The sequence below is a fragment of the Patagioenas fasciata genome, chromosome 8, assembly GCF_037038585.1.
Source record: "Patagioenas fasciata isolate bPatFas1 chromosome 8, bPatFas1.hap1, whole genome shotgun sequence".
Taxonomy (NCBI): domain Eukaryota; kingdom Metazoa; phylum Chordata; class Aves; order Columbiformes; family Columbidae; genus Patagioenas; species Patagioenas fasciata.
In genome coordinates, this window is record NC_092527.1 from 7,178,981 (window position 1) to 7,195,612 (window position 16,632).

General features: G+C 58.2%; 1 protein-coding gene across 1 annotated transcript; it reads left to right on the plus strand.

The window, feature by feature from the left end:
* The first annotated feature begins 935 nt into the window (after positions 1 to 935).
* On the plus strand, positions 936 to 15,695 carry ADAM8 (ADAM metallopeptidase domain 8). Its single transcript, XM_065843629.2, has 22 exons — positions 936 to 1,015; positions 2,127 to 2,236; positions 5,935 to 6,011; positions 6,273 to 6,351; positions 6,458 to 6,534; positions 8,040 to 8,226; positions 8,699 to 8,764; positions 8,871 to 8,939; positions 9,558 to 9,727; positions 9,812 to 9,893; positions 10,548 to 10,696; positions 10,927 to 11,104; positions 12,301 to 12,390; positions 12,932 to 13,127; positions 13,330 to 13,429; positions 13,532 to 13,715; positions 13,798 to 13,875; positions 13,955 to 14,039; positions 14,202 to 14,316; positions 14,424 to 14,598; positions 14,688 to 14,744; positions 14,954 to 15,695. Exons 1-22 carry the CDS (start codon positions 964 to 966, stop codon positions 15,110 to 15,112), a joined length of 2,535 nt encoding a protein of 844 aa, XP_065699701.1. The 5' UTR covers positions 936 to 963; the 3' UTR covers positions 15,113 to 15,695.
* Positions 15,696 to 16,632: the final 937 nt, after the last annotated feature.

Here is a 16,632-nt window from a genome sequence, read left to right on the forward strand (position 1 = left end):
CTTAAGATCATTGAGTCCAACTGTTAACCCAGCCCTGGCACTGCCCCATGTCCCTGAGAACCTCATCTCCGTCTGTCCAACCCCTCCAGGGATGGTGGCTACACCACTGCCCGGGGCAGCCTGTTGAGTATCTTTTGTTTCTATTTTGTATATATATTTGCTAGTAGTGTATTAGTATTTTGTTATTTTATTGAACTGTGTTTATCTCAAGCCAGGTTTCTCCCTTCCCTTTTGATTCTCTCCCCTGCTGTGACAGGTGGGGGTTTGAGCGAGTGGCTATCGTGGTTGTATTGCCAGCTTGGGTTAGACCACGACAGGTGGCTATGAAGATGCTGAGGGGTCTGGAGCATCTTTATGATGAGGAGAGACTGAGAGAGCTGGGGCTGTTCAGCTGGAGAAGAGAAACTGAGAGGGATCTGATCAATGTCATCAGTATCTCAGGATGAGTGTCAAGAGGATGGACCAGACTCTGTTCAGTGGTGCCCAACGCCAGGGTGAGGGGCAACGGGCACAGACTGAAACACAGGAGGGTCCATCTGAACATGAGGAGAAACTTCTTTGCTGGGAGGTGCCAGAGCCTGGCCCAGGCTGCCCAGAGCGGGTGTGGAGTCTCCTTCTCTGAGACATTCAAACCCACCTGGACGTGACCCTGTGTGATCTGCTCTGTGACCCTGCGTGAGCAGGTGGGTTGGACTGGGTGATCTCCAGAGGTCCCTTCAACCCCAACCACTCTGTGGTTCTGTGATGCCCCGTCCACGGTCCGCAGGGCTCTATGAACCCAACAGACACCCCCGACACCCCCGGACCCTCCCCGCTGCCCTGGCCTCTCCCAGTCCCGCTGGGCGGGGGCGGCCCCGTCCCGCCCCGTCCCGCCCCGGGGCGGTGAGTCGTGCTGAGTCGCGCTGAGTCGCGGCGGGCGGGCACTGCCGGAGCGGCGGCGCTCGGGCCGGGCGGCTGCGAGCGATGGCCCCGCCGCTCGTCCTGCTGCTGCTGCTGCTGCTGCTGCTGGGCCACGGTGAGCGGGGGCGGGCGGGGGCCCGGCGGGGCGGGCGGCCGTGCTCATGTTTTGGGGCTCGGGGCAAACGCCCGGCTCCCCGGGGCGCTCCTGCCGTGCGGCAGGGTTGGAGGTACGGGATCGGGGCATGCTTTTCCCCGCAAGAATGAAGGGCACGCGTGGGAAGCGAGTCACAGCTGGGCAAGGTTTTAAGTGCTTCGTCTGCCAGGCTGAGCCCTGGGGTCCCCGGGGGATTAGGCTGGTAGCGCGGGCATCACCTCCCCAAACTCGCCGGAGGGCAAAGGATGGAGAAGGGGGCTTTGAGGACCAGCCTCGCTGCCCTCGGTGGCTCCACTCGCAGAGGGACACTTTGGGTGACCTCCGTCCCGCTGTGTCTCCACCACCACCCCGCACCGATGGGGCACCCGCCGTTATGTAAAGGCACCTCGCTCCTGTAAATGTAAACGCTTCTGTGAACGAGAGGAAATTTGTCACAGGCAGCATGCGGCGTGCCGGGGGGGGAACCGGTGACTCAGCCGGCCGAGGCGGTGGTGATGAGGCTCCTGGCTCCCACTTGGTGCCGTGGGCGAGGGCTGCCAGGCACCCGCAGACGGAGCACCCCGCGCTGCCGCCGCCTCGCCGGGGCTTCACCGGCCCCGTCTGACCCCGGCAGCACCAGCGTGGCTGCGGCGTGAGCTCCTGGTTCGGGGCTCATGGGCAAGGCGAAGGGTTTATCACAGAAATGTCTCCCTTCTGACATCAAAAGAAGAGGATGGGAGGAGAGCTGAGCCAGCCCAGACTCGAGCCGTTCTCCGAAACACGACCCCCGGCAGCTGCCAGACGGCAGGTCCCAAAGTGTGGCGTCAGGGAGCTGAAAAATCTCCTGCTGTATTTGTGCACTAGGGTCTCCGTGGGGTTTTCCAGCCTTGGAAGGACCTGCTCACCCACGGGTGATGCTAAGCACCCTGTGGGCACGGGAGTGGGTCGAGCCCATCTGGGAGCTGTGCTCCCAGCAGGTATTTTGGGATTTGCTGGTTTGGCTCTTTCCTGCGCCTTCATGTTGGCCACTTCATTACCCTCTGGCTCTGTTGTTTCTGGGTATCCCAGCTCAAAGCTCTTTGACTTTTCGCAGGTACCACTGCCAGGCTGGAGGAGAAGCTCACCCATGTTGAGAAGTATGAGATGGTGACTCCGCATGAGCTGCCTGCACCACGGGGCAAGAGGGACCTCTCTGCTGCACCGGTGAGTGGTGTCATCTCCCAAATACTGGCTTGGTGCAGCTGCCATTGCTGCCTTGCAGGGGGTCCAGGGAGGGGTTTGCAGTCAGCAGAGACCCTTGGCCCACCGCTGGGCTTGGAGCTGAACCCCCTTAGACTTGATGCACATTTTCTTCCACTGCTTCCAACCCCAGAGGGTGGACATCTTGAAACAGTTGATCAGATCATCTTTCCTGGACTGTTTCATGTCAAAATAGGAACTGCAGACAGCAGGGTAGACTCTTGGAGGGGGGGATGCTGCTTTCTCTAATGCTTTCTTCAGCGACGTTACCCAGCGGCGGCACATCTTGCAGCCTTGCAGTGATCTTGTGACATCTGGTCTTTGCTTAAGGAGGGATTTGCAAAGCCTCGTTGAGCTGTAAGCACTTTTCTTGCTGCGTTTGCTGAAGCTGGGATTTTTTTTGTCCTTTGGGAAAGGGAAATAAGAATCAGAAAGTTGCAGAAACCCACATGAAAGAAAGCCAGTGTTATTTTGCTTGGGAAACCTTGTAATTTGGTGAAAGGAATGGGGTTTGACTCAGGAGTTTTGAGTGCTTGGAGTTGATGTCCACAAGATGATGGCATTGACCTCAAAGACACTTTGCAATTCAGCCAAATACATGGATTCATTTCCTAGGACTGAAAAGCTCTGACTTTAACACCTGATGAGATGTATGTGCTGGGGACATTTATTTCCTAGTAAACTCTTTGTACAGCACATTCATCTGTGATTCAAACCCTTTTTGATAAACTAGCTTCAAAAACGCTCCTTGAAAGCATCTGTTTGCTCTGCTCTAGAAACCTAAACTTATCCACGAGATAAACATTCCCCAGGCTATTTAGAGACACCATCTGTGCCGGGCGGCTCCGCACCCAACTTGGGGTCCCTCCGCTTTCCATGGCACAGGACAAGACATCCACCTCGAGCCGTGTGCTTCTGGGACAGCCGTGGGTGGTGTTTGGTCTTGGACTGGGTGATCCTTGTCCTTCCCAAACCTGCCATGTTGAGGGTATGAGGTCTCTTGCCTTTCAAGCCATTTTCTTTCTCTTCCACAGAAGCTGTGTGTGCTCTCCTGGTAACCTCAGTGGGGAGGTCCTCAGCAAGGTTTGACCACCACCAAGCCCCTCTTTGAAGTGGGGAGAGGTAGCTGGACAGGGGTTTTCTGCACCAGCTCCTCCTGTGGCTTTCCATTAGCAGCCCCTGGCTGGGCTGACTATGGACCAAGACCTGGTTCCTGAGTCAGAGCATTTGGGACAGGCAGGGTTGGTCCGGCAGAGCATCTGCCAGGTGAGATTGGAAGCAGGTCAGCTTCTTTCTGGCTTTGCTTAAATCAGAACATTCAGCCCTGCAGACAGGGTGGAGACCTGGGTCCTGCAGCACAGGATCTCCTGGGATTCCAGCCTTCCCGTGGGCCGTGGTCTTCTCCTCCAACTCAACCTTAGAAGGGGTACAACAGGGCATGTGGCAAACCTGAGTTCTTCATGGAAAGGGACAGGAAAAAGAGCAAGAAGGGCCTTCAAGAAGTTTTATAGGTACATGCTCTTGATTGCAGAAGTGACCCCTCTCTTGTCCCCACGTTCTGGTGTTTTCCAGCCTGTTTAAGATCCAGTGTTGCAAGCTGCTGGCTTCTCTGTCAGCCCACCTGTGCTCGCACATGCCTGCTGGTCTCCCCCACCATGTCCCAGAGCCAGTGGAGTCAAAGAGGCAAGTCCTGTGCCTGGGTGGCAACAGCGAAGCTCCTGCTGGCCCAGCGCAGGCCTCTGCAGGAGGCAGAAGGATGTTGCAGTGGGGCTGGATGGAGGAGGAGCAAGGGATGGTGGTGGCCCAGCAACCCACCTTGTTTTCCTCCTCTCTTGTGCTGCAGCTCCACCGACACATCTCCTGGTGCCATGAGCCTCATCTATCATGTCCTAGCGAGATCCGCCACCTCTTCCCACCCAGGGATGAAATACCCTTTGCTGGGGTGGGACAGTGGCATCATGTCCTGATCCTCTGCAACCTCTCTGGGTCTCTCAGTAAGAGCAGCTGGGAGAAATCTGTCCTGTCTGTGTGCTGTGGCCAGGGCTCTGCTCTGCTTGCTCAGCACGGTCAGGGGGTCGGCAGGGCTCCGGCAGGGCACGGTTAGCTGCCGGCGCTCCCAAAGCCTTCCCATCTGGAGCCCTCGCACAGCCCATGCTAATAAGGAAGGGGATGATTCAGAGAAGCTGTATCAGGACTTTTTCTTTTTAGCTTGCCCTGCGGTTGTCTCCAGGAGACAGTCTCTGACCCTCCACCCCCTTCCAAGCGCTTTCCTGCCGTTTCTTAAGACCTCTTCTGGCTCCGGCACTGCCAACAATAACAAAGCATCTCTTTGTTGGTGGACACGCGACAGAACGTCCACGTCAGGCGGCAGACACTGTTCATAGGAGAAGAATGTGCTGGGGACCTGTGAGTGTGCCCACATGCCGGCGGTGCCCCCGGCTGCCCGGCCACCCAGCAGGCTCATTGCAACCCACTCAGCACGCAGAGGGGGTTCCGTGCCCATCGCTTCAGGTTGGAAATGCAAGCCGGGTAGAACTGAGGGTGACCGAGGGATGGGCAAACCCCCTCACCTGGCCCCACTGGGACTGAGTCAGCAGGACTTTCCGCTCAGCCGCAGCTGATCCCAGACTGCAGATCGTCGCCCCGGAGCGCTGAGCTTTGGTATGAAGGCAGGTGTCGTCATCTTCCCTAGGGAGAGGCTGCACACCTCATCCGGGAGCAATGCTGGCCCCGGGAGAGACCTTGGCTTTGCCTTTTGCTCAGCTCTCCACCCAGCATCCTGTAAGAGCTGCAGATGTGCTTTGAGGAGAGGTGTCTGTGCTGTGGTGGTGCCTAAGGAGGTCCCTGGTGCCAGGGGTGCAGCCTGATGCAAGACACCATGCAAGGGGCTGTTGTTTCTCTCAGTGGCCCCAATGGGATGGGACCTCAGGAGGTCTGTGGCTCGATCTCTGCAGATGGAGATTGCAAGATGTACCAGAGGGAAACACTTCTGGAGGGACATCTCCGTCCTGGAGGTTCAGGGCTCATCTGGGCTGAGCCACAGCCAACCTGACCCAGCTATAGTGACTGGAGGTTGGACTTGAGATGCCTCGAGGTCCCTTCCACCAGCTCTAGGGTGATGCTCGTGGGATCTGGCACACAGTGGTACAAAATCTACTCTCAGATGAGAACCAAGAGAAGGTGGATGTCTAACCGTGATGTTGCATGTTAGATCAGTCGAAGATAAGGAAGTTTCGGCTGCTGAGAGCTGTTTGGCACTGGGGATCTTTGTGGTTCAGCCTGTGAGTAAGTGCTGAGCTCAGTCCCCAAAAATGCAGCTTTGTGATTGATGAGTAGGAAACCTCAGTTTCTGGCATGGCCATCTGCAGCCATGTGTCAGACACGGGAAACCAGACTTTGCTGACTCTGTTTCATTGCTGGTGACCTGTTCTTTATCTCAGGATGTGCCGGGATTTGTGTTATTGCTCATACGCTTTCTTTCTTCTCTTCTGATTTCCTGTGTCTTTGCTGGATGCCTCCAGGGTGAGCGGCCAGGCTCTTTGTCCCACAGTGGGGCACATGCAGACCCCATCGCCTTTCTGGGCAGGATGAGGGCCAAGAGGTCCTCTCTTCTGTAACTCCTGATGACGGTGGGTCTGTGCTGTCATCTGTCTTTCATGCAGAGCATCTATCCGGACCGTGTCCTCTACAGCGTTCGTGCTGAAGGCAGGGACTACCTCTTGCGGCTAGAGAAGAACAAGTGAGTGTGGGTGGGACAGCCAGGGGGAGGATCGATTCCCACCCTTGCCATGAGCATCACTTCTCCAAGATCTGGTGTCACCACACCAGTGATCTAAGCCCTCAGCTCAGACCCTCCCTAGCATATTTTTCCCTTCCCTGCCAAACCCACCCAGGGATGTCATGAGCCCACCGTGCCCAGCGTTACCATCTTCATCCCCAAAGCTTTCCATCCTCTCCCAAAAACCGAGGTCCCTGCTGATGCCCCTTCCCCACCCCGCAGGGAACTGCTGGGGCAGCACTACACCCAGACGCACTACTCTGCCGACGGCACAGAGGTCACAGAGAAGCCGGATGTTCAGGTACGGGGCTGGCTCCGGGGAGCGTGGTTCTGCCGCTCCTGTGGGTCCCGCCGTGCTGGCGGCTGGCGCAGATCCCCGTTGCACCTCTCCTCTCTCTCGGCCGCAGGATCACTGCTTTTATCAGGGCCACGTGCGAGGATATGCCGACTCAGCAGCGAGCATCAGCACCTGCGGCGGGCTCAGGTAGGATCTGCGGCACTGGGGCTGGCCAGGTGAGGGAGGGACAGCTCAGCTCTCCCCCGAGGAAGAGACCCCACTTTTGAGGGGTTGACCCATGGCATGGGTTGAGGCTGGGAACCTGAGCATGGCAGGAGGTCTGTGCAGGAGTGCTCCCCCTAGTAGCAAGGCACAGTTCGTCCCAGATCTGTCCAGTCTTCCCAGGGCAGACGGGACCAAACTTGACCCCAGTGCTGCAGCGTGCTCGTGGCGGTGCACCAGCTTGCAGGCAGCCAGCATCTCCTCCAGATCACACCGAGCTCCTAGAGCTGGTGGCCAAGTGCCTTTCTAAAAGGGAAGGACACAGTGCATCAGGTCAGCTGTGTCTCCCTCCACCCACCCACTGCTGGCCATGCTGGTGCTCATTCCTCAAAGGCTGCCTTGGGTCTACCTTCTTTTAACAGCAGAAACCATCCTTGCAGAGTGACCCAAGCCACCAGGTCCATGCAAAGTAGTTCAGTTTGCCATCAAAGATTCATACTCTGCTGTTCTCTTTAAGATCAGCTGGCAGCCAGGCAGTGCAAGACAGTAAAACAGAGTGGAAGGGTCCCTCACATGGGGTGTTTGACGAGGATGGGTGGTCCCTGGGACATGCAGGGACCTGCAAACACCCGTTTGCAGGGGAAACACCTGTTGAAGCTGCGTGGCAGCCAGCTCCTCACTTTGAGAGCAGGGCTTGTGTCTGCGGAGACTTTGGCTCACACAGCTCGTGCATACATGGGATGCTCGATATCCTTGTGTGGTACGAGGACAAGATGTAAAAGGGCAGGACAGGAGTCAAGGGTGATACAGACAGGGCACATGGGACACCTTACAGACAGCATCAGGCCAGAGCTGCTTAGCAGAAATGCTGTGTTAAACCTGGCCCGTCAGCACCAGGCAGTTCTCCTTGCTGAACCCTGGGACGTTTCTGCTGCCCAAAGTAATGGAAACCCCCATTGCCAGCGGCCATGGATGCCATGGCATGGTTTGCTCTCTGCCTGCCCAGCAGCCAGTTTCCACCCTCCCTGACAGTCCTTTTGTTCATCCGGTGCTTCTGCAGCCTCCAAAAACAAATGCTGTGGACATGTTTCCTATTGCTCCCTATCTCCTGGCATGGCCCCGGTCAGCTCCATCCTGCAGCACCTCTTCGATGTGCTCTTGGGCCAGGCGAGGTTGCAGGGAAAAGACACCCCGTCCCTTGCATTGCTGTGAGCTCCTGCACCCCGTACCTCCTCATGCACTGCCCAAGGGCTACTGGGGCTTTGCACCGAGTGTGCTTTCATCCAGGTGGCCAGCAGGACCTGTCACATACTGCCAGTGGCCTGTAGCTCATCCAAGCTGCCCTAGGGAACCATGAAGGGGTAGGGTGGTTTCCTAGCTGGGATTTGGCAGCTGTATATTGTACCGCAGGCATTTTTGGGGGTGCATGTGGGATCTGTGTGTCCTGCTGGACATCTCCCCTGCCTGATGCCCACCCTCTCTCTTGGCAGTGGGTTTTTCCGGGTGAATGAGACCACCTTCCTGCTGGAGCCCCTGGAAGGCCATGCGGCTGGCCAGCACGCCGTGTACCGAGCAGCTCACCTGCGGGGGAAGCGCGGCACGTGCAGAGAGGCTGGTGCCGCTCTCGAATATGACCACGAACCGAAAATTCCTGCAGCCATGAAGCTCTACCACCGGGTTAAGGATTGCATTGCTTCTCCTTCCTGTAGCTGAGTTTGCAAGAGCCTAGATCCTGTGAAGTCCAGGAGAGGAGTGGGGCCATATTGCTTCTCCTGGAGATGCTCCTCTCCCAGGCATTGTTGGTGGGGTACCCAAACACGGGTTGCTCCCAGTGGCCCAGCTCCCGGTGGGAACAAGTTCTCAGATCCTGCACCTTTAGCAGGAGCGTTCTCCCACCCCATGAGCTCTGTGATGCCTGCAGAGCCTCTCTCATGCCGCAGTAGCAGGCTTTGGTTTTTCCTTATGTGTTGGAAGATGTCTGAAACACCCAGCAAAGTAACATCAGAAAGCAGTGCTAGAAGACTTACTAGCCTTGAATAACATTGGAAGATGCCTCAGGATCCAACACATCCCACAAGAGGGTCAACCACAGGGCTTGGCAAGCTGCAGAGCTGAACCCCTCTATGCTCACTTTCCTCTTCCCTTCCAGAAATCAGCTCCATTACACAAAGGTCCCCGATACGTGGAGCTGGTCCTGGTTGTGGACAACGAGGAGGTAAGCACGGGGTGGTGGGGAGAGCCAGTGCCTGCGTTTTCATTCTCATCCACTGCAGCGAGGAGGTTGAAGCCAGCCTGGAAATCTCTCTGTGTCCTTCCCGTAGTTCAGGAAACACAAGGACTTGCGCACAGTGCAGAATCGCATGAAGGAAATAGTCAACCACGTCGACAAGGTGAGCCCGGGGGTCTGGACCTGCCCTCCCTGCTCCCACACACCAGCACGGGCACGAGCGTGGTGGAGGAGAGGTTGGTGTGGGTGGGGTGATGGAGCTGGAGCTCATCTCAAGCCCGTAGGTGGGCTGCCACAGGGGGACCGACTCCCTGGGCCAACATGGTGTGCAAAATGGACATGACAAGCAACTCAGCCCTGGGTCCTCAGGAGAACAGGACAACTGCCTCCCAGCTCTCCTAAGGGAAGGGGCGAGAGTTTTCTTCTCGTAAGCCCCAGGGGCATGTCCCATGGCCACTCTCAAGCTGGAGTGGGTGCTAATGAGGAGAGGGTGATGGACACACTGCACCAAGGGTGGGTTTCTGCCAGCCTGGCTTCAGCCTCACACTTTGGTTGGCAGCATGGGAGCAGCATCCCAGCCTTCACCGTCCAAGAGGGAGCCCAGAAATCCCAGGGTAAACCCTGTCTACGTGGCCACCCCAGCTTGTGTTATTTATTGAGGGGGTAACAGAGCTGGTGTTGCACAGTGAGGTGGGGTTGCAGTTCCCTGGGGAGGTGGGACCTTCCCTCCGCTCATGCAACTTGAACCCAAGCACTCCCTCTGGGCTGTCTCCCACTTCAGCTTTATCAGCCTCTTCGCCTGCGGGTAGCCTTGATTGGCTTGGAGGTGTGGAACCACAAGGACAAGATCGTGATCAGTCCCAACCCAGAGGTGACACTGGACAACTTCCTCCACTGGCGGGAGGCCGAGCTGCTGCGGAGGAAGCCGCACGACAATGCCCAGCTGATCACGTAAGGATGGGGGACCACTAGCTTGCCATCCTTGCAGCCTTGCTGCTGCCTGGGAGACATGGCCACGGCATCTCAATCCCACAGGGGCATAGACTTCCACGGCACGACTGTAGGGCTCGCCAAGAAGCTTGTGATGTGCACCAGGGACTCAGGTGGTGTCAACCAGGTGGGTCCCACTGCCCAGCCATGTGCCGGGAGGGCAGCAGCAGTCCCATGGTCTGCGCTCCCTGCATTTTCCAGAGTGAGTGTCTCCTCCACTGGTCTCCAGCTTTCCCCCTCCATAGCCTTTGGGCTGGATCTGGTCCCTGGCATCTCCAACCCTTGAGTGACTAAGCCCCAGAGAAATGTGGAGGCCACAGGGGAAGGGTACCTGTGGACGCTCTGATATGCCTGAGCCATGGAGAGCCTCCCAGAGCAGTTCACTGCACACAGAGCTTCTCCTACCACCGATCAGATGGCTGGGACTTAGTTTGTAAGTGCTCCTTGGCCACCCTGGCTGTGCTCCTCATCTCTCCCTGCCTTTGCTGGAGTCGCAGCAGTTGGCCGTGGGACCTGTGGCTGTGCAGAAGCACCACAAAGCATCATTTCAGGGTAGCCACAGTATCTAAGCTCACTTGCACCCCCGGGACCCCAGCTTGGAGGTCTTGAAGGGCCACGGGACCAAATCCAGCTGTTGTCTTCCTTTATCTCAGCATGTCAGCGTTAGTGAATGAGCTGCAGGCAGCAGTGAGACCTGGCACTGAGCGGCTGAAGAGCCTCAGTGGGTCCCATGGAGATGCTGCGAAGAGCACTGAACCACGCTGCACTTCTTGTCCCACAGGACCACAGTGCAAATCCTATCGGCGCTGCATCCACCATGGCTCACGAGATGGGACACAACCTGGGGATGTCTCATGATGAAGACATAGCTGGCTGCCACTGTCCTGTCCCCAAAGCTGATGGAGGATGTGTCATGGCGGCAAGTGTTGGGTGAGTGAAGGAGAAAGGGGAATATCCCTGGGCAGCAAATATTTTGAGATGTCCTCCAGCGCTGTCCTGATGGCATGAAGCCTGTGAGATGGTCAGGTCTGGGTGGACACTTCACTTGAAGCTGCACTTTGTCTGTCGGTGTCTTTGAGTCTGCTGGCGGCCCTCCAGCTTCTCCCTGGGCTGGTGGGCTCTCATCTCTGCTCACGACTGCCTGTTCTTGTGCCCCTCAGCCTGGTTTACCCCAAGCTCTTCAGCCGCTGCAGCGAGCAGGACATGTGGCAGTTCCTCGGGGACCCCAGGACCAGCTGCCTGCTGAACGTCCCTAGGGCGGATGAACTGTATGGAGGGCCGGTGTGCGGGAACCAGTTTGTGGAGCGGGGAGAGCAGTGCGACTGCGGCACGCTGGAGGTAGGAATGCCCTCTGAGAGCCCAGGGGGACGGGTGGGTGGCAGAGACCTGGGACCTCTCATTCAGATTTGGAAAAGGGGTTTGATTAAGGGAGTGGAGCATCTCCCTTATGAGGAAAGGCTGAGGGAGCTGGGGCTCTTTAGGTTGGAGGAAACTGAGGGGCAACTTCATTCATGTTTATAAATATGTAAAGGGTGAGTGTCAGGAGGATGGAGCCAGGCTCTTCTCGGTGACAACCAGTGATAGGACAAGGGGCAATGGGTACAAACTGGAATACAGGAGGTTCCACTTAAATTTGAGAAGAAAATTCTTCATGGTGAGGGTGGCAGAGCCTGGCCCAGGCTGCCCAGGGAGGTTGTGGAGTCTCCTTCTCTGCAGACATTCAAACCCGCCTGGACACCTTCCTGTGGAACCTCAGCTGGGTGTTCCTGCTCCATGGGGGGATTGCACTGGATGAGCTTTCCAGGTCCCTTCTGATCCCTGACACTCTGTGATCCTGTGAAAAGGTTGTGCAAGCCTTTTCCCTGGACATAGAGCCTTGCAAGTCTCATCGTCCTTCTGTTCCTGATGCTCCTGCCAAAAAATAGCTTGTGGAGAATATTTGGATGTGTGCTCCCCCCCAACCTTTTATGTAGCTGGCTGTGATTTTAGCAGAAGCATGCCTGGAAAGATGGACATCCTCCCAGCATATCATCCAAAGAGGTGATCCAAGGAGGGGGACATCATGGCATGTTGTCCTTACAGGAGCTGTGCTCGGCTTTTCCTCATCCCCAGCAGCCCATCACTGCATCTCTGGAGGCAGATTTGAGACAAATGGCCAGGCAATGTCTCAGGGATGAATCCCTGGGTCACAGCCCTGCTCTGTCACCTGAAGGAATTCTCCTCCCATGCACAGAGCATGGAGATCCTCATGTTTTCTCCCTCCTGGAGATGTGCAAAGGGTGCTACCAGGGAGCAGGGGCCCACGTCAGGCCCTGTCTTCTGAAAAATACCAAAAAATCCTGTCCTTTGGTTCGGTGTTGGTAATGTAGGTAAAGAGGTAGCAGAAATAGTTCACACCTTGGGTGATGCTGTGGTTTTGCCACATGGTTCAGCTCAAGACACACTGGTGACACGGCAGCTGGGATCCCCAGGAAGGAAGGGAAGGGTCTTTCAGGGGGCAGTTGGGAGGGTTTCAGTCCCTCCCTGTCTCACAGGAGTGCTCTGACCGCTGCTGCAACGCCACCACTTGCCAGCTGAGAGAGGGAGCCGAGTGTGCCCAGGGGGACTGCTGCCAGGATTGCAAGGTACTGCCCCCCATCCTCCCCGGGCTCTTCTGTGCAAGGTGTGTCCATAGCCTGAAGGACCTCTGTAGCAGCCTGCTCAGAGCCAAAGGCGCCCAGTGGTTTTGGGGGAATCCCGCTTCCCATGCAATGCGTTCACTGCATGGACAGTCAGCATCTCGGGTGGGAGGCGGTTGGGCGGGTGAAGCAGCCTCTCAGTCCCTGATATCTGAGACACAGCTGTTGCGTGCCCTGGTTCCTGCACACAGTGTGAGAAATGCCTCGATGTGAAGAGACAGGGCTGGAAGAAGACCCTGGGACAACTCCAGACTAAAAGCAAAGCACAAGGTGGTGTCTGCAGGGAGACCCAGGCCAAGGTCTGACGATGCAGGAGCTCAGCCAATGGCAAATGTCTTTGTGACAGAGTAGCACGAGCTGCCATGTCTGGATCTATGAGGTGCTGGGAGATGTTTCAAAGACAAGAGTGCTGCTGGGCTGTGGTGCCTGCATGGATCTGGAGATGCGAGAGCACTGAGGCAATGCTGACCTCCCCTTTTCTGTGCAGATGAAGGTTGCCGGTGCGCTCTGCCGGGCCAGCAAGAACGACTGCGACCTGCCCGAGCACTGCACCGGCCTGAGCGCCAAGTGCCCGGAGGACGTCTTCCAGGAGAACGGCATCCCCTGCCAGAACGGCAATGGCTACTGCTACAACGGGGCCTGCCCCTCGCACGGCGAGCAGTGCCGCGCGCTATGGGGCACAGGTAGCTGCTCCCCACCTTCCACCCTCCTCGCCCATGTACTGGGGACGTGCCCGTGGGCCAGGGCACTGCTGGGCTGCCGTCCCCTCCTGCATCCCCATCTGGGTGCTGTGGCTGCTGACTCGAAAGCGTGGCCACTGCTGCCGGGCACCATCAGCTTGGCACGGGCTCTGGCTCTGTGTGACCCTTTCTGTGTGTCCTGCAGAGGCCCAGGTGGCTCCTGACATCTGCTTTAAGTACAACAGTGAGCAACACCTTCATCTCCACTGCCTGACCGAGTACGGGAAGCGGCCCTGCAGCCCCAAGTAAGGAGCTGGGGGTTGAGGGAGCGGTGGCAGCACCGTGGGGCTGGGTGAAGTTCCCCAGCCCTGTGCCACCCCTGCTGCTCATGGCCGCTCCTCCTGCAGGGATGTGAAGTGCGGCACGCTGCTGTGCCTGAGTGACAACGCCAGCCCTGTCCTCGGTGGCGGCTCCTACTCCCTCGTCTTTGGGCACTTCAAGTGCAGGGCGGTCATTGCCAGCAGCGATGCTAATGAGGTGGTGGCCAAGCTCAGGCTTGTGCCCACCGGTGCCAAGTGCGGAGAGGAGATGGTAAGATGCGGGGGCGGCAGGGGGGGTGACCGCTGGCCACGGGGACCTGGGGCAGCCTCAGAGCCGCCCTGCCTGCCCCCAGGTCTGCTATGCCGGGCGCTGCCAGAACCTCCTGGTCTACGGCAATAAGAACTGCTCAGCCAAGTGCAACAACCATGGGGTATGTTGTGTATGCCAGAGCGGGGCCAGGGGGCAGCATGGCATGTCTGTGGCACTGACGCTTTCCTCCCTCACCTCAGGTGTGCAACCACAAGCGCGAGTGTCACTGTGAGCCGGGCTGGGCAGCGCCATACTGCCAGCAGAGGATTTCAGGGATGGCAGCAGGTATGGCAGCCCCATGCATGGCTGGTCCCGGCTCCCTCAGCCAGGGAGAGACCCTGGGGAGGGGGTTGGCAGCCCACTGTGGTGCCTGTAGGTGCTGCCCCATCCCCTTGGGGTGTCCCCGGTGTGGTGGTATCTGTCCCAATGCCAACTGGGTCTCCGCAGGGAGCAGCAGCGTGGTCTGGGCAGCTGTGCTGGCCGTGCTGGGGCTCTCTGGCATCGTGCTCGGCAGTGCCGTGGTGCTCCTCAGGAGGAGGGCGACGAGGCACTTCCAGAAAGGGTAATTCCCCTCTCCTCTGCCCCACAGTGGGGCTGAGCCATAGCTGCACAGGCTGAGCTCAGAGGGTGCCCGCAGCAGCCCCACATTGTCCCTCTGCCCCACCGCAGCACCTCCAGCGGGCCCGCCACCGGCCTTGCCAACCCGCTCTTCCAGGAGGGAGGCCGGATGCGACCCCCCCGTCGCCAGCTGTCCCGCCATGACATCGGCCACCCCAGCCTGCTGAGCAGCACAGCAGCTCCGCGGGACGCCCGGCCCCTTGTGTCCGGCCGCCCGGCCCCACAGGTACGTGGGGAGCAAAGCCCCAGTGCGGGGCAGCTTTGTGGCGAGGGCGGGAGGGTGGCCGCCTACCCCAGTTTTTGGTGACCCTGCAGGTGCCAGCACCAGCCCCCCAGGTGCCATCTGCAGCCCCTCCAGGACGGCCCCTGCAGGTAACCACCCCTGGGAAAGCCACCGCTGCCTTCTCAGACATCCCCCCCAGCCTCCCCTGGCCTGATCAGCTCATGACATGCGGGGTGGTCCCAGTGACTGCCTGGGGTCCCTTCCTCTGCCCCCTGTCCCCCTTGTGGTCCCTCCTTGGGACTCAGGTGAGGGACTCAGGTGAGGAACTCAGATCTCTTCTCTCCTTTCCTCCCACTAGAAGCCGAAGCCACCCAGCAAACCTCTCCCGGCACTGAAGAGCAAGGCGACGTGCCCCAGTGAGGAGCTGCCAGGACGGGCCATCCCTCACCCCCTGCCAACATCTCCCTTGGTCATCCCGCCAAAGGTGGCCCTGAAGCCGCCCACAGCCAGGAGGTGACCAAGGATGCTCCATCCACCATCACAGCTGAGGAGCTGCTTGGGTGGCACAGCTGGGGAGCTGCCACCTCGCTTCCACCTTTACTTGAATCTCTCACCAGGCCCTCCCTGGGGTGGACGGCCATGTTTACAGATAGTTGAGTTGTGCCTTAACAGACTTTGCAGCCTTGGGGCTGGCCCAGGGAGAGCTGCCAGCTGGGCGGCGGGAGGAGACCAGGCACCAGGGTGATGGCAGCTCTGGTTCTGAGGCCGGTCCTGAGTTGGTCCTGCGCCCTGGGAGCTGCTGCATTCCCTCCCGACGTCCTGAATGTGTCCTGCTCCTGGTGTCCCTTCCCCACCAGGGCCACAGCTCCACCATGGGGACCTGCCCCGTGCCCACTGCCCCGGCTGGGGACAGTCACACGGGGCACCTCGGTCTTTGGCAGGTCCAAGCTGAGCTTGGCTTCCCCATGGGGCCTTTATCCTGAAGTTACAACTTGAATTACTGCTCTCCTGAAAGGGAATTTCCTCGGAGCCTTTTTTTATTGCACCTCTTAACTTATGACCCTTTTGTGGCCATTTTGAGCCACCCGTTGTGAAACCAGGCTTCCTTATTTTTGATATAATTTAGGCTGAAGGCTTTTATACCAATAAAGACTGAAGGCAGCAGTGTTGTGAGGTGTCTGTGGGCAGAAGGGGCAGCACAGGCAGTGAGGCAGGAGGGTGGCAGCCGGTAGGGAGCTGCCCCGGGGACCTGGCATGGCTGGCACCAGGAGGGAGAAAGGCTTGGGCTCCCAGATCCTGTGCCAGAGCCATGGGGACCAAATGGCAGCACTTCCCCCATGTGCAGGGTGCTGCAGCAAGTCCCTGTGACCCCCCTGGCACAAAGCACTGCTGGCCTGCAGCCCTGGCTGCCTAAACAGGCCCCGGGCCTGCTCTGTGACCAAAGCCTGGCCACTGTGACCCCCCCCCAGCAGCTCAGCTCCCATCACACTGCTCCAAGACAAGTGTTCACACTCACAGGCGGTATTGGAGCTCAGGGACTAGCTCACAGTCCCCAAGGTCCCTGCTCACACACAGCAGCCATGCCTGCTTTGGGAGCGCCCCCGCACTGGCCACATAGAATCATAGAATGGTTTGGGTTGGGAGGGACCTTAAAGATGGTCTAGTTCCAACACCCTGCCATGTACAGGAACACCTCCGCTAGACCAGGTTGCTCAATGTCCTGTCCAGCCTGGCCCTGAACACCCCCAGGGATGGAGCATCCACAGCTGCTCTGGTCAGATGTTCCAGTGCCTCACCACCCTTGTGGTGAAGGATTTCTTCCTTATCTCTAATCTAAAGCCATTGCCCCTTGTCCTATCACTAATCCGAGGTGGGAGCCCAAGGGTCAGGAGGGCTCAGGTCCCACCACAGGCTCCAGAACACGGCAGCAGAAAGGGAGCAGGACAGCAAGTGCTGTCCCTGCTGCTCAGCTCCACCCTCCTCTGGTTTTCTTTGAGCCCTGGGGCTGCAGGGTCGCAGTCACTGCAGCTGGGGACA